At 41.4% G+C, this 21179-nt stretch overlaps 2 protein-coding genes across 2 annotated transcripts; both read left to right on the top strand.

The window, feature by feature from the left end:
- Positions 1–664: 664 nt before the first annotated feature.
- LOC137216760 (protein BEX1) lies at positions 665–2272 on the top strand. The gene is made up of 3 exons (XM_067722785.1): positions 665–823; positions 1222–1299; positions 1633–2272. Exon 3 carries the CDS (start codon positions 1638–1640, stop codon positions 2022–2024), a length of 387 nt encoding a protein of 128 aa, XP_067578886.1. The 5' UTR covers positions 665–823; positions 1222–1299; positions 1633–1637; the 3' UTR covers positions 2025–2272.
- A 1815-nt stretch (positions 2273–4087) lies between these two features.
- Positions 4088–18486, top strand: LOC137216870 (transcription elongation factor A protein-like 5). Its single transcript, XM_067722996.1, is given in 3 exon segments — positions 4088–4515; positions 17840–18406; positions 18408–18486. Coding segments are annotated over 2 exon segments (570 nt in total). The 5' UTR covers positions 4088–4515; positions 17840–17866; the 3' UTR covers positions 18438–18486.
- Positions 18487–21179: the final 2693 nt, after the last annotated feature.

The following is a 21179-nucleotide window of genomic DNA, read 5'->3' on the forward strand; positions in this document are numbered from 1 at the left end:
AGGCTCTGCTGTACTACACACTTATTGGCTCACCTCATGGAAGGGCCTCATGTATCTAGAGGCCACTCACAAGAGGAGCCATCAGCTGCCTTGTCCTTTTCCAAATTCTAAAAACGTAGCTGCCTGTAGAGTCTATATTTATATAATGACTTCGCAGAAGAGACAGGTGGTTGGTCTTTTTTCCAACGTTAACGCTGTTTTTCAAATAAAAACGATTTACTTCCTTTTTTAAAAGTATACTGACTTTTTTGTCTAAAATAAAAGGAACAAAACAGAGAGGTATAAAGAATTTTTAAAAATCCTCTCTCCTGGGGTCTTTTCCAGACACATTTCTTCTATGCATTTTAGTGGAGGGAAAAGGGAGAGATTGGTAGCAGAAAGCACAGCAGGTGGAAGGAGGCGTGTCCTGGGAGCAGAGGAGGGCAAAAGCAAGTCTCCAGAAGAGCACTGGTAATGGCCAACGGCCCCCCGCCCTCCGGGAAGATACTGCCCTTCCGTGGCCGTTAGAGAAAGGCCCAGGAACACACAAAGAAAGGAGAGCGTCGGGGCCCAAGCCGGTGTTCGGACAAGTGACATGGGGGGCAGGGGGAGGTGAGCACCACCGGTTCTGCGCGACCCCGTGGGGCAGAAGGGGGCGGCGCGAAGGCGTGGCGTCCCGCGGTGACGGAGGGCGCACGTGACCGGCCCGCGCCAACTCGCGCTTGCCCTGCTCTAGTGTTAGACTCGGCCGTTGCTCGCTACCTTCTCGGTCCCTGCTCCCGGTGGCCCTGAGGGACTGCGGGCCGAGGTCGGCCCCCAAGGGTAGGAGGCGCGGGGGCAGCAGGTAAGGAACCCGGAGGGGGGTCCCCAGAGGTGGCGTGAGCAAGCGGACACGGCCTGTGGACCCCTCCCCGGGGATCCGGTTGCCCCGGGGCGGAGTCCGCAGCCCCCATGCCCCCTGCGGCCTGGCGTTTGGCCACAGAAAACGGTAGGCCTTCTCTGGGGGCGGGCTGCGCGGCCCTGAAGCGGCTGCCTGCTTCTCGCAACACAGCGAGCTTTTCCGACACCCCCGCCCCGCCCCCTTTCTTCTCGGGGTAGAAAATGGTGGTCGGCGCGGAGGCGGTTGAGGATGGGAGCGGGGGACGCTGGGTGGGGGTGGCCGGGGGTGGGAGATGCGGGGCTGAGAAGGGGCCGAGCGTCCGGATGCAGCAGCCCCCCTTCCCCCACCCTTACTCTCTGCAGGTCTGCGAGTCGAAGTGTTGCGGCGGCGCACTTGCAGCAAGAATCGGGAGGAGCAGGAGACCGCGAGGATAGGCCCAGGTCTGTGCGGGGGAAAGTTGGGATGTGGGGGGAACGTGTGGATAGCCCTAAGACCCCCCAAATACCACCCCCTACCCTGTCCTCCATTTTGGTGCCTGCAGAGACGTGGGCATGGATAGGCAGGGAAAATGGTCGGTTTTGGGCGAGGGAGGGGGGAGAGCTTGGACTGGGGGCCCCCTAGAGGGCATAAGGAGCCTCTCAGGTGGGAAAACGAAAATTTGAAGAGCCTTTACATCCGGGGCTGGAAGTCTTGAGAGGTGCTTAGTAGGGCCTCTGTCCTCGGTGCTGATCAGTCCACTCAGAAAATAGTCTCTTCTCTCTTTTGTCTCCTAGGAGCAATGGCGTCCAAAGAGGAACAAGCAGTAAAAAATCTCTACATGGAAAATGCCAACCAGGAGAATGAAAACAAGGATGAAAAGGGGCAGGATGCTAATAAAGGAGAGCCTTTCGCCCTCCCTTTGGAAGCTGGTGAATATTGTGTACCTAGAGGAAATCGTAGGAGGTTCCGTGTTAGGCAGCCCATCCTGCAGTATAGATGGGACATGACTCAGAGGCTTGAAGAGCCACAGGCAAGGATGAGAGAAGAGAATATGGAAAGGATTGGGGAGGAGGTGAGGCAGCTGATGGAAAAGCTGAGGGAAAAGCAGTTGAGTCATAGTCTGCGGGCAGTTAGCACTGACCCCCCTCACCATGACCATCATGATGAGTTTTGCCTTATGCCTTGAATCCTGATGTTTTCCCTGAAGTTAGTAGGGAGACACACCTGCTTCCTAAACTTACATGTTTGTGACGTACCTTTGTTGTAAACCTTTTGGTGTTACTTGTTTCTTGTGGGTCTCCTATTACCAGCTTCTAACTGAATGTTGTGTTTCTGACCCAATCTGTAAGTTTGTGTCAGCAGGAGAGTTTTACCTGTTGCATGGAGAGATGTTCTTTATATATTGTGACATTAATAAAGCAGTTTAAAAAAGCATTCTCTGTTTTTTTCCCTTAAAATCGTATATATTTTATATCTGAATAGACAGTCTAAGGATATATAAAGTAAAATGATCTCTTTATGGTAGAATTATGAATAATTTTTATTTTCTTATCTCTATTTTCTCGCCCTTTTTATTTTTTTACCTGCATTGGACAACTCCCAAATGATGCTGATTTGAGTACTAGATCTTCCCAACGTTTTCAGTATCACATCCACAGATAATTTCTTGTGTTATTCACAGAGACAGAAAGCCATGTTCATTGTCTATCAGATTTATCCATTTAGAACTCTCAGAGGGCATCCTCATTTTCAAGATTTGAGGTCCTGGCAACCCACACATTATATCCTCCATGTACTTTTTATTTCCTTTGGCCGCGCTGCCTGGCTTGTGGGATCTTAGTTCCCAGACCAGGGATTGAACCCGGGCCATAGCAGTGAGAGCTCCAAGTCCTCACCACTGGACTGCCAGGGCACTCCCTCTATTTTCTCATTTTTCAAAACAACACATACTACTTAATGAAAGAGATTGACAACCTGATAAAGCAATGTGAGCACTTACTAAGCACTTGTCACAGAATCTTGGTTTTAGCTTACCTTGGTCTCTTATTTAGAAGTGTAAACCTAATAATGATGAGACATACCTCTTTAAAAATCATTATGTTTATCAGCAAGATGAAGATAATAATCACCTCCCAGGGCTTTTGTGTGCACTTGAGGCAATAAGTTTGTAAGCTTTCTTTAAGCTCATTCCCAGTGGCATATGCATGACCCAACCCTTTAGATATTACCTTCAGCTATTTGGGGAAGTTCCCAAAGCCAGGTCTTCCCTATACTCACAAACAAGTCCAATAGGCTAAGGGGTAGGTAAGTCCATTCCTCTGTTGTGCCCCATTCTCACCATCTCCACAGGTTGTTGATGTTCAGGAATCCTTAAGGTGAGAAAGTCCCACTATGTCTCTGGAATTCCCAATGAATTGAATCTTCACTCTGTTTTATAAACTGGATAAATCCCCTCTCCCCGTTTAGCTTCATGGAAAGACCTTGCCTGTCTGGGTCTTTCTTAGGTGTAGTTCTTTCCCAAGAAACCTCCATAATTCATGAGACTATACAATGTGTAAGGGAACAGCTCACTTAAAATTTGAGACAGTGCCTCCTCACACCACCCCCGTGAAACCTATGAATGTGAAAAGTTATCCTATATTGAGTTGGTTGCCAGGAGATCATGTCAGTGAATTCAGTGGATACCCAAATGTGGACACCTTTATGAGAAGATTGATTGGAGGACTCTTGGGTTTAAGTGTTCCAGTAGAACTTGGGAAAAAAAGTTGCCTTGCAGTGTGCTAAGTAGGTGAAATACATATTATGCATATTATTTCTTTTGTGGAAATAAACTTAGAATTCTAGAACAGAAGTTGGCAAACCACAGGCCATGAGCCAAATCTGGCCTACTGCTTATTTTTTTGGCCAATGAGCTAAGAATAAATTTTATGTTTTTTAATGGTTGAAAAAAATCAAGAATATTTTGTGACATGTAGAAATCATATGAAATTCAAATTTTGGTGTCCATAAAGTTTAATTGGAATACAGACATGTTTATTAATTTACATATTATCTATGGCTGGTTTTGGCCTACAGTGGCAGAATTGAATAGTTGTGAAAGAAATGGTATGGCCCACCTGTAAAGCCTACATGTTTATTATCTGGCCCTAACAGAAAAAGTTTGGTAACCCTGCTCTAGAATATAACATCACAATAGCACTTAGGAAACCAAAGGGAAAAGTGGCTAGGCAGGTGAAAATGACATGTAACACAGCAAACCACAGACATCATGAATCAGATGCCTAATCAATTTCAAAGCCCTCCTTCCTCCAGGTGCTTGAGACACAAGGTATTACATTCTTGTGAGACAAGTTTATAGAGAGAAAGGCTAAAGTTGAAAAGACAGGAAAATTGATGAACTGAGAAGCTTATGCCCTACCAAACTTCTCACTCTTTTTCTTTTTTTATTTTTTAGCCACGCCATGCGGGATCTTAATTCCTGACTGGGGATCAAACCTGCGCCCCCTGCAGTGGAAGTGCAGAGTCTCAACCACTGGACTGCCAGGGAAGTCTCCCAGACTTACCGCTCTTGATTACCAATATTTGCACCAGCTTCTATGGAAAACAGAAGCATTCTGGCTTTCTTGGCCTAAGGATATTCAGCATTTCCTTCATGAAAAGAAATTGGAAGCTCATATGTGAGTGAATCCATGGTATACCTTGATAGGTTAGACATGCATATGCCCAGAAAAATGTACATCTCTTCGTATATAGGTAGATTCAAGGTGCCCTGTCAACCTCAGAGAATGATGAGTTTAGGATTCTAGTCTCTGGACAGAATGCTTTCTGCTAACCAGCTTCCCTTGGCTCTTAACAGAGTGTTTGGATCTGAAAGGGCATCTAAGGGAGTAGTATGTGAGTGGTCAGGCTCCATGTAAAATGCTTGGGCAAGAAACAACCAGCAGAAAGTGAGCAAAAGACAATAAAGGAGCAGGGCATGAAGTTCCTTTGAGGAGAACAGCTATATCTAAGGTCTGGCTGCATTTGCCTGTTGACATCATTTCTATGTGTTGAGCCTCCTTTTCTCCCCCACAGTGGCCATTCTCCACAAAAGGGATAGACCAATTCTTCCCATAAATGCCTAAAAAATCTAGCAAAGAGAAGGCAGTGAGATTAGAGAGTATTCCCTTTGTTATCAAAGAAAAATGGTGTTCAAGAAAGTTTTGAGATGTAGATATGGACTGGGTCATTGGAGTTTTAGCACATCATACATATCTAGTAGATATCTGATGAATGAAAAACTGAGTAAGTATAGATTTAGTGATATTCAGAAAATGATAAGGATACATGTTTGAATCCTTATGTATTTCTAACAAAATTGAAATAATAATGCAGATAATATAACAGTTGAATACAAATAATTACTGAATTTTTTTCTTTAAAAATACAAATCTATTGAAGGAAATTCAGAAAATAAACTTAAGGGCCACCTTGTGACCAAAGAAAGCAATGCAGTTTGAATTTTCTAGCCAGAGGAAGAGTGCACAGACACTGGACTCTTCCAGGGAGTTGAGATACATAGGAAATGCACTTTGATTAGAAGTGAAATAAAGCCTTCAAAATTAACCATCACGTGAGACATCAAGCCACATTTATGCTTCAAATGAAAATAGAGTAACAGGGACTGGATTTACTTCCCTAACTAAAACAACTAAAATCAGGACAAAATATATAAAAGAACAATTTTCAGTTGCTGAACATCAGACAGTCGAGGGAAAAGTTCTCTGAGAGAGGGGAAACAACATGAGCCTTCGGATTGCCCCCAACTGTGTATTGTAGAATTTATAACATGTGGGAGTAAAATGTATGTCAATAGTAGCACAAAGGCCAGGAGATAGGGAATGGAAGTACACAATTTTAAAGTTCTTATTCTATACCTTAATATCACTTGAAGGTAGGTTCTGAAATGTTAAAAATGTATATTACCAACATATGAGATAAAATGGAATCTTAAGAATAATCAAAAAAATGTTGGAGGGAAAAGAGAACAAAGAACAGATGAGACAAATGTAAACAAATAGCAAGATACCTGATTAAAACCCAAACATGTCAATACCAATAATCACATTAATGTAAATGGTCTAAAGACCTCAATTATAAAGCAGAGATTGTCAGATTGTATAGAAAAGCAAGACACAAATATATACTGCCTATAAGAACCTTAATTTAAATTTAAAGATACAAACTGATTACAAGTAAAAGAATAGAAAAAGATGAACAATCTTAACACTAGTCAGAGCAAAGCTTGAGTGGCTATATTGATATCAGTTACAATAAATTTCAGAGAAAAGAATAATACCAGGGAAATTATGGTCATAGAATGTCATTACATCATTTTAAGTGGTGAGTTTGTCAAGAGGACAAAACAATCATAAACATTCATATATCACAGTGCTTCAAAATACATGAAGCCAAAATTGATAGAACTACAAGGATAAACAGACAAATCCACAATTACAGTCACCTTCTCTAAAATATTGATAGAATAAGTAGACAGAAAATCAGCAAGTACAACACTATGAACCAATTCACCTAGTTGACAATTGTAGAACTTGCCACCAACAACAATAGAACATTTGTTTCACATGCACGTGGAATATTTACCAAGATTGTCCATATTCAGGACCATAAAATAAGCCTCAATATGTTAACAGGATTCAAATCATAAAATGTATGCTATTTTGAGCACAATAGAGTTAAACGAGGAGCTAATGAGAGAAAGATCTCTGAAAAATCCCCAAATATTTAAATTAACATGAAATAATACAGATCTAAATAACTCAAAGAAGAAATCAAAAGGGAAATTATATTTTGAACTGAGTGAAAATGAAAACAACATATAATAATCTGTGGGATGTGGCAAAAGTAGCACTCAGGAAATTTTATAGTATAAACATTTATATTAGAATAGAAGAAAGGCCTATAGTTGTTAAGTAAATGGAAATTTCATTTAAAACACTTCCTCTGAAGAAAACTATAGGTCGAGATGGCTTTACTGGTAATTCTACTAAACATTTAAGGATGACATAACACCAATTATATGCCAAATCCTTAGAAAACTAAAGAGGACGGAATACTTCCCAACTCATCCTACGAGGGTAGAATTACCCAGATAACTAACCAGACAATTATATTACAAGGAAAGATAACTACAAACCAATCTCCTTCATGGACATATATGCAAAAATTCTTAACAAAACTTTAGTAAAATCTAATTCAATTATATATAAAAATTACAGTACACCATCATCAAGTAAGGTTTATCCCAAGGATTCAAGGCAAGGTTAATATTTGAAAATCATAATTCACCATATTGACATAAAAGAGAAAAAAACATATGATCATCTCAAGGGAGAATGAAAAAAACATTTGCTAAAATTTTAAAAATCTCTTATTAAAATACTCAGCAACCAGGTATAGAAGAGACCTTCCTCAACCTGATACAATACATCTATGAAAAACCTACATATTGACGTGTGCCTAAAGGCTAAATGTTTTCCCCCTAAGATAAGAAACAAGGCAAAAATGGACACTTTCACAAATTAGATTCAACACTGTATTAGAAGTTTTAGCCAGTACAGTAAGATAAGAAAGAGAAATAAAAGTCATACAGATTACAAAGGAAAAAAATAGAAAAATCTTTATTCATAGAAAACATGATAGTCCATGTAGAAAATCCTATGTAATATACAAAAACTGCTAGAGCTAATAAGTGAGTTTAGAAAGGTTGCAGGATAAAAGATCAGTATACAAATTTAGCTGTATTTCTAGTTTTCTGAGACTGCTGTTAACAAATAACCATAAACTTGGTGACTTTAAAAAAACTGAGAAATTTATTCTCTCACAGTTCAGTACACCAGAAGTCCAAATCAAAGTGACAGTAATGCTAAGTTCTCTCTGAAGGCTCTAGGGAAAAATGCTTCCTTACCTTTTCCAGCTCTGGTGGCCCTAGGCATTCCTCAGCTTGTGGCCCATCCTAATTCAGTATGCTCTGATCTCAATTCTCAATTAACCATGTCTGCAAAGACCCTATTTTCAAATAAGGTCAAATTCTGAAGTGCTGGGTGAACATGAATTTTAAGGGAAAATATTCAGCTCTCTGCAAGTAATGAACAGCCAGAATAAAATTTAAAACATGTCATTTACAGTAACATCAGAAATATGAATTATTTAGGGATAAATTTGACAAAAGATGTGTAAGATTTGTACATTGAAAGCTATAAAACATTCATGACATAAATTAAATCACAGCAGTTTTTAATAGAAACTGACAATCTGATTCTGAAATTTACATTAAAAAATCCAAAGGACTGAGAATAGTCCAAACAATTTTGAGAAGAGAAACATTTTGGAAAACTTTCACTACCTTATTGCAAGAGTTATAATAATGGTGCCATAATCAAAACAGTGTGGTATCAGCATAAATATAGACAAATTGATCAATGGAACAGAACAGTCAAGAAATAGATTCACACATATATGCTTTTCACAAAGATTCCAAGGCAATTTGATGGTGGAATAGACACTCTTTTTGATAATTGGTGTTGGAACAACTAGTTCCAATTGAACCTTTATTAGTGATCGTGATCATGATCACCATCATCATCATCATAATTAGAATAACTTTATCTCACATCGTATAAAAAGTTGAGTGAAACTGTGTCAAAGACCTAAATGTAAGGTAAAACATAAAATTTCTAGGAAAAAAAATAGGAGAAACTCTTAGGGACTTTGAGTTTGTAAAAAATTTGAAATTAGAATTCAAAAAAACAAACTCTAACAGAAAACAAATCAATATGTTGGACCTCATCAAAATGTATCCTTTCTCGTCAAAAGACATTTTGATTCTCAGAGATGGATAGAGACAGAGTGTTAGAAATCCTAAGACCTCTCTCTACAACAATAAATAAGGACACAGGCTAAGAGAGTACAAGTGTCTTGCCATACATCTGAGAAGCTGTAGGACCATAGCCAGACCTGAGCTGGATTCAACTTTATTAAACAGCAAAAATCTGACCTGCAGGCTTCCAGTTCTGGATAAGGTAGAGCCACACCATCCCTTCCACACCTTTCATCTTACAACTGAAAAACCAAAGACATATCACAACAAAAAGCATAGGAAAACACTGGAAGATAGAAAGATGAAGATGGACTGCCCAGAGATCTTGGGTTCCAAAGGAACTCAATAAAAGTTTATTAAACTTTGACCAATGGGTCAAAGAAGAAATCACAAGAGAACTTAGAAAATATCTGAGACAAATGAAAATGACACATCATACCAAAATTTATGGGAGGCAGTGAAAGCAGAGTTTAGAGGGAAACTTATAGCTACGAACACTTACATTAAAAAAGAAAAAAGATCTCACACGAAAAGCTGACTTTACATATCAAGGAAGTAGAAAAAGAACAGCAAATTAAACCTAAAGCTATTAAAAGGAATGAAATAATAAAGATTAGAGCAGAGACAAATAGAATAGATAATAGAAAAGCTATAGAGAAAAAAAATGAAACCAAGAGTTAGTTCTTCAAAAAGATCAACAAAATTGAAAAATCTTTAGCTAGGTTGAGTAGGGAAAAAAAGAATATCTATGTACCTAAAATTAACTTACAGAGGGGACATTACTACTAGTTTTACAGATATAAAAAAGATTAAAAGAGAGGACTATGAACAATTGTATGTCAACAAATTGGATAACCTGGATGAAACAGACAAATTCCTAGAAACACACAACCTACCAGGACTGAATACTGAAGAAATATAAAATGTGAGCAGAACAGTAATGAGTAAGGAGATTGAATCAATAATCAAAAAGTTCTCAACAAAGAAAAGCCCAAGACAGGATGGTGTCACTCGTAGATTATACCAAATATTTAAAGAAGAACTAACACCAGTCTTTTTCAAATGCTTCCAAAAAATTTGGAACACTTCATAACTCATTCTGTCAAGCCAGCTGCATCTTAATACTAAATCCAGACAAAGACACTACAAGAAATGAAAACTAGACTAATATCCCATATGAATATTAATTCCAAAGTACTAGCAAATGTAATTCAGCAGTGCATTATAAGGATTATACACCACGACCAAGTGGGCTTTATTCCTGGATGTAAGTATTGTTCAACATATTAAAATATAGTAATGTAATAAACCATATTAAGAGAAGGAAGGAAAAAATACATGATTATCTCAATTGTTGCAGGAAAAACATTTGACAAAATTCAACACTCTTTCATGATAAAAACACTCAGCAAACTAAGAATAGAAGGAAACTACCTCAACATAATAAATGCTTTCTATGAAAAGCCCACAACTAACACCACACTTAGTGGTGAAAAATTGAAAGCTTTTCCTTTGAGATCAGAAATGAGAGAAGGAGGTCACCTTCATCACTTCTACTCAATATAGTACTGGAAGGCATAGCCCAAGCAATTAGGTGAGAAAAAAATCCATACTGTATTGGAAAGGAAGAAGTAAATATCTCTGTTCACAGATGACATGATCCTATAGGTTGAAAACCCTAAAGAGTCCTCAATAAAACTGTTAGAACTAAGAAATGAATTCAGCAAAGTTGCAGATAAATCAATGCATAAAAATTGGTTGTGTTTCTATACAACAACTGGGAACAATCTGAAAAGGAAATTAAGGGAATAATTTTTTTACGATAGCATCAAAAAGAATAAAATATTTCAGTATAAATTTAAGCAAGGGTGAAAAGCACTTTTACACTGAAAAATGCAAAACACAAATAAACAGGAAGACATCTTATGTTTGTGGAATTGAAGACAGTATTGTTAAGATGTCAATACTAGTCAAAACAATTTACAGGATTCAGTGCAACCCCTATCAAAATCCCAACGATGTTTTACTCAGGTACAGGAAAATCTATTTTAAAATTCATATGAGGACATCCCTGGTGGCGCGGTGGTTAAGAGTCTGCCTGCCGATGCAGGGAACACGGGTTCGATCCCTGGTCCAGGAAGATCCCACATGCCGCAGAGCAGCTAAGCCCATGCGCCAAACTACTGAGCCTGTGCTCTTGAGCCTGCGAGCCACAATTACTGAGCCCACGTGCCACAACTACTGAAGCACGCACGCCTAGAGCCCGTGCTCCACAACAAGAGAAGCCACCGCAATGAGAAGCCAGAGCACCACAACAAAGAGTAGCCCCTGCTCTCTGCAACTAGAGAAAACCCGAGTGCAGCAACAAAGACCCAACGCAGCCAAAAATAAATTTGAAAAAATTCATATGGAATCTCAAGGGACCCTAAATAGCCAAAACAACCTTGAAATTGAAGAACAAATTTGGAGGACTCACACTTCCTGATTACAAAACTTACCATAAAGCTACAGTAATCAAACGGGGTAGTTCTGGCATAAAGACACATATAGACCAATGGAATAGAATAGAGTGCCCCAAAATAACTCTCACATATAAGTCAAGTGAATTTTGACAAGAATGCCAAGATCATTCAATGAGGAAAGACTTCACGCCAGTCACTAAGACTAGAGTCCCAGCAATGCCTATATGCTATCTTTCCTAAGGCACTGACAAATTGGACACAATAAATTTATTACTTTTCTCCCTTTGATTTTAGTGATTTTATTACATGTCCTGAGTTCATAATTTACTTAGCCAATGACCCTGGTTTATGTTTTACTCTCTGCCAAAAGGTGTACATCTCTATATTCTTATGCCTAAAGGGAAATCTTATAGAGGTTACTACAGTACTATTAATGCCATTATAAAAATTAATGGAGATTATTGCTTTCCTCAGGGGGCAACTACCTCCTAGACCACTCCTCAACCACCTAGGAAGAGGACCTCCCACTCTCTAGCACTTAATCCTACTCCCCCACTCCAACTTCCCACCACTACCTCCTGTCTTACGTCTCTGACCATGAACACAACTACCCCTTCTCCTTGGCTATAAATACCACTAACTTTTTCTATATGTTTTACTAAACTATCAGTTCGTACACTCCAACAACATAACTACTGGACTTGTTACCAAGATCTTTTTGTCATAAAATATATAATTCATATTTATAACACTTTTCAAGTCTACCAAAAATATTGTTAGAGACCCTGAAAACTTCAGATCTGTTTTCTTGGCTATCACCATATAAATAGGGAATTTGGTTATGGCTGGCCTACAAAGACTCCTCATTCTTCTATTTGTTTTCCTTCTCTTTTTTTTTGTTTTGTTTTGTTTTTTGCGGTACGCAGGCCCCTCACCGATGTGGTCTCTCCCGTTGCGGAGCACAGGCTCTGGATGCGCAGGCCCAGCGGCCATGGCCCACGGGCCCAGCCGCTCCGCGGCATGTGGGATCCTCCTGGACCGGGGCACGAACCCGTGTCCCCCGCATCGGCAGGCGGACTCCCAACCGCTGCATCACCAGGGAAGCCCCTGTTTTCCTTCTCTTAATTCTCACAATAAAATGTTTTCTATGCTGTTTAGGGCAACTTATTCCCTACTCTCTGTAAATATCCCCTACTATTTGGGCCACTCAAATATCCCAAATAATTGAACTTAAAACAGATGTCAAGACATCAAGGGGGTAAATTGTAATATATTTTTTTGTAAAAATGCCTTTTATTCATTTGCGTGACAGTGTGTTGTGCACTGCCATCAAAAGAATCTTTAAATCTTATAAAGCCATAAAGAAAAATGAACTCACACCATATTAAAAAAATTAACTCAAAATGGACCCAAGACCTAAATATATGAGCCAAAACTTTAAAACTCTTAGAAGAAAACAAAGTGATAAATCTTCATGTCCTTGGATTTGGCAATGGATTCTTAGATATGACATTAAAAGCATGAACAACAAAAGAAAAACAGATACATTGCACTTCATAAAAATTTAAAAGTTTTGCGAATCACAAGACAGTATCAAGAAAGTGAAGACAATCCACATCATGGGAGAAAATATTTGGAAATCATATATTTGATAAGTATCCAGAATATATGAAGAATTCCTACAATTCAACAACAAAAAGCCCAATTAAAAATGGGCAAAGGAGTTGAATATATATTGCTCTAAAGAAGATATATAAATATCCAATAAACACATGATAAGATGCTCAATATCATTAGTCATTAGGAAAATGAAAATCAAAGACACTTCTCACCGACTAGGATTATAAAAATTAAAAATGGAAATTAACAATTGCTTTGGAGAATGTGGAGAAATTGGAACCCTCCTCATACATTGCTGGTAGGAATGCAAAATGTTGCAGCCACTGTGGAAAACAGTTTGGCAGTTCCCCAAATAGTTAGATATAGAATTACCATATGACCCAGCAATTCCATTCCTAGGCATATACCCAGGAGAAATAAAAACATACATCCACATAAAAACTTATACACAAATGTTTAAGGCAACACTATTCACAATAGCCAAAAGGTGGAAACAACCCAGATATCCATCAATGTTTGTATGGATAAACAAAATATGATATAGACATACAATGAAATATTATTCAGCCATAAAAAGGAATGAAATACTGTACATGCTACAATGTGAATGAACCTTGAAAACATTATGCTAAGTGAAAGAAGCCAGGCACAAATGGTCAAATATTGAATGATTCCATTTATATGAAATATCCAAAGTAGATAATTCCATAGAGGCAGAAGGTAGATTAGTTGTTGCTAGGTACTAGGGGAAGAGGAGAATTGGGAGTGACTGCTTAATGGGTATGGAGTTGATGAAAATGTTTTGGAACTAGATAGAGGTGATAGATTCACAACATCATGAATGTACTATATGCCACTGAGTTGTACACTTTAAAATGGCTAATTGTTCTGTTAATTTCTCCTAAGAAATAGACATAGTCCTATTTGAGAAAAAGATGTATATGAAAATATATTTTCTAGGCCAGTTGACCTTCTCCCTTTTTTTTATATTACCCCTTTGAGCATCTAATGAGAGTAACGGATCCTATCCTAGGCAAATGTACACACCCAGTAAAAATGTGTATACCCTACCACCCCACACACGCGCACATTATTTTGAACATAACTCCAGGGGTTTCTTTAGTTAAGAATGCCTGAACCCAAGGAGTAAGTGCTCTCCCTCTAACATAGCTCAGCTGCTATTTGTCTCTTCTCCTTCCTGTCTCATTCCCAAGTAGCTCCTTCTTCTTCTGTCTTTTCTCTACCTCATAGCTTCTGCTTCTTCATGATGTCAACCTGATCATGTATCAGGGTTTCTGAGGCTCCTAGGGTACAGCTCTTCTTTTCGTAAGTCTACATACTCTACTACCTTCTAAGCACATGCTACCTTGCACATTATTTCAGGTGGTCCACAGACTTCCTCAGCTGAAAACACCTGGTCTAGGTCAATCAGTAATGGTCAGTCTGTCAGAGTCCTTAGACACTGGTCTAAATCTGGCTGAGAGAGCACCAGGGTGGGTGTGGACTTGCAGGCAGCAACTCTTCAGCGTGGCTAGGCTCCTCCTAGGTGCCCTGGAGGTAAAGATAATAGAGTTGAAAGACCCAGCAGGCTGCATCTCCTTAGTTAGGTGGTAAGCAGTAGACAGGGTCAAGGAAGTTTCCACCGGGGCACTGGGAATAAGGGTAGACAGCAAGCAGGTCTGGAGGCTCTCCCCCCAGCAATCACTTCTACAGGCTTTATGGAAACCCTCTGCTGCAGGGGTCTAGAAGGGATCTGTTTTGGTTTCCAGTTGTCAGAACAGCATTCCCAACTCTGCTGGAGTTGCATAATCTCTGTGGGAATTTGGGGGAGGGAGGGAAGGAGCCAAAAGCATTTATTGAAGTCACCACCTTGGTCACCTCTCCATGTATATTTTTGGGTAAGCAACAGTCAGGTGCCTGAATGCAAAGGATGAGAGGCTCTGAAAGGTGAGAAGGGGTCGGGACAGCATATTCCTCCTCTCTTGATAGGGCAGGGAAGATCAGAGCATGTCGGCACCCCTCAGATCCTCAGCTGCCTTGCAGCACAGCTAAACCTCTGAATGAAAATAGCCATGGGCCAAATTTTCAAGACTGATATTGTGTTAGCCATCATGTTCCTGCAAGTGCACTTAACACTCAGCTATTGTTTGGGAACATTAAATACACGTATTTTCGGTAGAACATGACAGAACCAGCTATTTATGAAAACTTAAAGAATTCTTTTGTAAGTAGACAATCAAATCTATTTTCTAGTAAAAATTAATACTAGGAACTTACGTTGCTCTCACAATTTGGGGATGTTGGGGTTTTCCTCTACCTTAAACATGTTCTTTTTCCCAAATGAAAATAGCTTTATTTAACTTTTTGCTTATAAAAGTAACACACGGTGAGGGAAATAAGTTAAATAAAACTGAAAAAAAATTATTTAGAAGAAAATAAAATCCCTATTTCAACTACCTGCTTCCCTACCTACCAATGCACCCTGTACCTCTTATGTGAAGGTCTGGAAGACAGGAGTGAGCACCAGTGTCAGAGTGGAGAAGTAGATGGAGGGGGTGGGTGCTTTGAGATCAAACGAGAGAAAGAAAGAAATTCCACAGAGATGGATCAGTGGGGCCAGTAGCCCTGGGAGAAGACGCAGCCCCTGATAAGACAGAAGAACAAATACATACCACAGGAAGAAGGGGCCCCATTTGACCTCTGGGATTAGCCACGACCAAAATGAGTGACAGGGCCTCAAGAGGTCAGGGGAGGATACTGAAGAAGGGTGAGGTGGGAGGGGGCCAGTGAAGGGAAGAAGGGGGCTGACTCCTGAGGCACTTCCTGCAGGAAGGAGAACTAGGGACCCGAGCCCACTGGTGATGTTTCCTTCATGTGATTGGGAGCCAACGCGTGCAGAAGTCCCTCTCTTTCAGGTATCAGCTCCCTATTTCCGTGGAGGAAGATAGATTTCAGACTGAGGGACCAAGGGGACAACTGCCCTATAGCCCCGCAAGGTCGCAGGTCGGTACTAGCCAGAGTGGGGAAGGGGACACCTGAGGTAGGGGTAGTAACAGATAGAGGCTACACAGGATCCGGTCTGCTTTCCAGATGCCACCCTCCCTTATTTATTTTGGCGCAGAAAATTGTGTGAGTGTTGGGTGAGAGGTCTGGGTACCATCTCTTATTTCCCTGGATAAGTACTGGCTTATGGCAGCAAGAAATGTGAGAAGGAGGCATCTCCCTGAGATGGTCACAAATTCACTGCCTCCTGCGAACACCTGGGGTGGGGGTGGCAGAGGGCAAAGACCAGAGCAGGTCCAGGACTAGATTCTCTCTACCCCTTCCCTGATGCCCATCCATTTGGTGCAAGAGATGGAGGGCTTGGTGGGAGGAGATGGAGAGGAGCCAGAGGATAAGAATGGGTACCAGTTGGGATCTCTTAGGAGGCAGGTTATCAGGGGACATCTGACAGAGGGAAAAGGCTAGCGGAGGGGGATGGAGGGGAAATGGCCTGATCCTTCCAGGTGGAGGGAGGAGGGCAACGCCTGTGAACCCAGGATGGGGAGGGCAGACCCCCTTGCAAAGGGGCCAGGCCTGCTCTTCTCCACCTTCGTCCTTTTTGCAGGGGGGGGATGTGGGGGGAGGGGGATGAGGGGGAGGGGAGCGGGAGAGATGCTACAGAGGAGGTGGACTGAAGTTCAGTCTGGAGACCAGCTCCCTGTAGGGCAGGAGTGACTCCTGAACTAGGGAGAGTTGAGAGGAGGTAACATGGACCAAAATTTTTAATGAGTTTGGAAATAATTTGTCTCTTGCATTGCAGGAAAATGTGGTCTTTCTGTGTATGTGGAAAGGGAAGGGGTGGCAGGAATGCTCTGGACATTTCTGCTGTGCTCCCTGACTCTACCATTACCGTTTTCAGAATGAGTGATGGGCTCGTTCTATCTGGGTGCCCTGGGGTGAGGGTTTGGAAGGTAGAGACCTGAGCAAAACTGGATATGCCTTCTGAACATCACTGTCCTGAACATCACAAGGAAAAGTGAGATAGAAATTTGGAAGGAAGATTGGGAAACATAGAAACACTTTGGAAATAATCTCTCTCTGACATTTCTCAGTGGTTAAAAAAAAAAGGAGGCTGTTAGGGAGGAGCTGTAGAGGGGGATCAGAGAAGCAAGGGAAAGGGCAAGGGTATGGCAGGAGCTGGGAGAGTACTGACAGCTAGAGTCGGAAAAGAATCAGTGTCCTCATTGCCACTCATTCACTTCTCAATCCCTCATTCACCGTCTGTCTCCTGTCTCTCTACAGGTCTTCGGGTCTGTGGTTGTAGGCACCAACCCAGACAAGGAAAGGAAAGACCTGCAGTATCAGTGCAGGTCAACGGAAGAGGGCAACTGCCCCAGGACCCCTGGGAGTAGGAGTGACTAAAGCCTGAGCAGTAGTTGGGGAGTTTACTACCTGCCACCCCTCCTCCAAGCCTCCCTATTCCAGTCTCAGAATACATGGCCTCTGTCAGGACCCTAAGGGAACCTGGTGCTTTATGGCTGGTGAAGACAGTGGGGAGAACAAGGAAGTGAGAGTTGGCAGGTGTGGCATCTGTGAAGTCCTTGAAGATAACAGAGTATCTCTAATATCTGAGAACTGGCCATTGTCTGGTTATATCTGCAGTTCTACAAGTCTTACAACTGTAGACAAGGGGAAAAAGAAACTGGCCAGGTTTCTTGTGGGTCAGTCTAAGTTGGGACCACCCAGTTAAAATTGTTACCGGCATAGCCAAGGCCAGAGAAAAGTTTAGGGACAAATCTGCTCTTATACACTTGTCAGCACAGCCCACTTAAATGTAGGGAAAAGCACCTGTGGAAGTGTCTGCAAGGTGGGCTCATGTTAGCATGTGTGCCAACCTTGTATACACTGGGAAAGAAAGGAGAAAATGTATGGGCGGGAGTGCACCCCGCCCATAGGGGTAGGCCATGAAGATCTTAAATCACAGAGGCAAATACTTACCAGAACCTGTATTTCACCACCTAAGTCCTCAGTCTCCTTTGTCTCCATTTTGTCTCCTAGGACAGGCAAAGGAGGGCAAATCTCAACATGGAGAAGGTCTACAGAGAAAATGAAGGAAAGCCAGAAAATGAAGGAAACCCAGACAATGAGGGAAAGTCAAAAGATGCAGTAGATACAGAAGATGAAGGAAAGTCAGATGAGGAAGAAAAGCCAGAAGTGGAGGGGAAGACAGAACACGAGGGAGAGCTCCAGAATGAGGGACGGCCAGAAGACCAGGGACAACCAGAAGATGAGAGGAAGAGAGAAAAGCAGGACAAGTCCGAAGCTGAGGGAAAACCACACGGTGAGGGCAAGCTGGAATCCCAGGCAAAGCCAGAGAGTCAGCCGCGGGCTGCCGAAAAGCACACCGATGAAGACTACGTGCCCCGGAAAGCAAAAAGAAAAACGGACAGGGGAACGGATGATTCCCCCAAGGACTATCAGAACAACTTACAGGAAAGGCATCTGGGCAGTGAGGAGATGATGACAGAATGTGCAGCTATGTCAAGGGCTCAGGAAGAGCTAAGGAAAAGACAGAAAATGGGTGGTTTTCATTGGATGCAAAGAGATGTACAGGATCCATTCACCCCAAGGGGCCAACGGGGTGTCAGGGGAATGAGGGGCAGAGGTAGGGGCCAGAGGCGCTTACATGATATCCCATATCTTTAATGCCTTTGGCCTTCAATTCTGACTCCTCTGATGAGAATATCGCTGACCCTGCTTTCCCTGGCAGGCATTTGCCAGGCTATGTGCTTTAACCTTAAGCTGATTCTTTGCTTTAGGTGTCACTCTCGTTACCAGCAGCCTTTTGATCCAACTACAGTGCTCTCTGTGTTTCAGTAGGGGATTTTCACCCACGTGCATGGAGGAGATGTTCATGGTACACTGTAAAATAACAATAAAGAAAAACACCAGTTTTCAGAACCACATATACAGCATCCACCCGTTTTTGAAAAAATAAAACAAAAAAGTTATACAATACATCCATGTACAGGGAAAACTGAAACTGAGTAGACCAAAAGCAAAATAATGGTTTTCTCTGGGTGCTGGTGGTAGAGATTATCCTTTCACCTGTACTTTTCCCCCTAAAATACACAGATTACTTTTGTCATAAAATAAATAATAAAGTATTTGAAACATAGGAAAATACCAAGCAATCAAAATAACTGCTCAGTGAGTTTATGAAGGTAGTGGAGACACTTAAAATTCCTGTTGTCAGGATGTGAAATGATGCGTAAAACACATTATCTCTGGGACTCACAGCTGGAGGAATCAACCTGGCAGTTATTACAGAACCACTGACGTAGGGAACAGTCTTCTCATCAGTGAATTGGGGATAAAGCTTGCCTTCCAGGGCTGTGGAGAAGATCAGATGAGATGCTGAGTGTGTGAACTGTGTTAGGATGGTTCCTACCCTTTCCCCTGCACTAGCAGGACCAGAACCCCATCAAATGTTTGGGAGAGGGCTGAGGGAGCTCTCACGTGTGTCCATAAATAAATCCAGACAGCTGAAAGGTGGGTGTCACTCTCCCCCAGGTAATGCTGTATCTGAAGGACACTCTCCCTCTTCTCATGTGTCCTGTACTCTCCTTAGGGCCCCACTGCTGCTGGTGAGCTGAAGTCCTCAAGGTAACAAAGCCCCTTTGATTTCCCTGGAGTCTCTAGTGAGTTACACCCCACTATGTTCCCTACTGAACTATGGAGAAGGTCCCCCTTCTCACGTTATAGTTTTATTAACTATAAAACTATAGTTGACATGAAATGTGGGAAACGCTTTGTAAAATCTTAATTAATGCATTTTCAGGCATTATAATTAGCCCACTAGACTTGCCCTATTCAAAGCAAAGAATTTATCTTATTCATTTTGGTACCTACAACACATGACAGAAGCTTAAAAATCAATACATTAATTATTGAGTCAGAAGGCCTCAATTCTTGGCCCAGTTCTGTCCCTGATTGAATACATAATCTTGAGCACATAATTTCATTCTTTAGCAATTGAAACTTGCCACTCCAAAAGGAACACAGCAAGAGAGGGATTATACCACAATCCATTGTTAAATAATTTTAACATTGGATATAGTAGTGTTTCTCAAAGTTTGCTAGCTACTAGCAGACCATCTGCATCGAAAACACCTACCTTGTTGAAAATGCAGAATCCTGGCTCCCGCCTCAGATCCAATGTATCAGAATCTCTTTTGACTTTTCCTCAAAATGTCTCTGTGTATATAAGTCCATGCCAATCCCTCACTTCGTCCCAGCTTACCCTTCCCCCTCCCTGTGTCCTCAAGTCCATTCTCTTCGTCTGTGTCTTTATTCCTGTCCTGCCCCTAGGTTCTTCAGAACCTTTTTTTTTTTTTTTTAGATTCCATATATATGTGTTAGCATACGGTATTTTAGATAGCTAGTGGGAAGCAGCCGCATAGCACAGGGAGGTCAGCTTGGTGCTTTGTGACCACCTACAAGGGTGGGATAGGGAGGGTGGGAGGGAGACACAAGAGGGAGGAGATATGGGGATATATGTATAGGTATAGCTGATTCACTTTGTTATACAGCAGAAACTAACACACCATTGTAAAGCAATTATACTCTAATAAAGATGTTAAAATATGTCTCTGTGTAGGTGTCCTTTGTTTTTAGCTCATTTTTATTTTTATGGATATATGTATAAAATTAAAAAACCCAATAGTGTAAGAGAATATATTATTAAAAACTGCAGTCTGCCTCATCATTCCACATTCTCACTGTCCAGAAGCAACTACCATAAATGTTTTTGGTTTCTTCTGGTATTTACCTCCGTATTTCAGAAGAATATGCTTATGCTGCTATTTCTTTCTCTTTTATAAAATTAATTAAATTAATTAATTTATGGCTGCGTTGGGTCTTTGTTGCTGCGCGTGGGCTTTCTCTAGTTGTGGCGCACGGGCTTCTCATTGTGGTGGCTTCTCTTGTTGTGGAGCACGGGCTCCAGACATGTGGGCTTCAGTCGTTGCGGCGTGTGGGCTCAGTAGTTGTGGCTTGTGGGCTTAGTTGCTCCGCGGCATGTGGGATCTTCCCAGTCCAGGGCTCGAACCCGTTTCCCCTGCATTGGCAGGCGGATTCTTAACCACTGCGCCACCAGGGAAGTCCTGATATTTCTTTTTTTAACGCCTTTATTGAAATATAATTCACATATCACAACATTCACTCTTTTCTTCATAAAAATTCACCCTCTTAAAGTGCACAATTCAGTGGTTTTCAGTATATTAACAGAGTTCTGAAACCATCGCCATTATTCAGTTACAGGACATTTTTATTGCCCTAAAAAGAAACCTCATACCCGTTAGCACATAATGGTGCTCCCATTCCCTCCTCTCCCCGG

Source organism: Pseudorca crassidens, chromosome X (assembly GCF_039906515.1).
Source record: "Pseudorca crassidens isolate mPseCra1 chromosome X, mPseCra1.hap1, whole genome shotgun sequence".
NCBI lineage: Eukaryota > Metazoa > Chordata > Mammalia > Artiodactyla > Delphinidae > Pseudorca > Pseudorca crassidens.

What these genes read in the sequence shown, in the direction of transcription:
- LOC137216760 (XM_067722785.1), top strand. Translation starts at nt 1,638, where the DNA reads ATGGCGTCCAAAGAGGAACAAGCAGTAAAAAATCTCTACATGGAAAAT.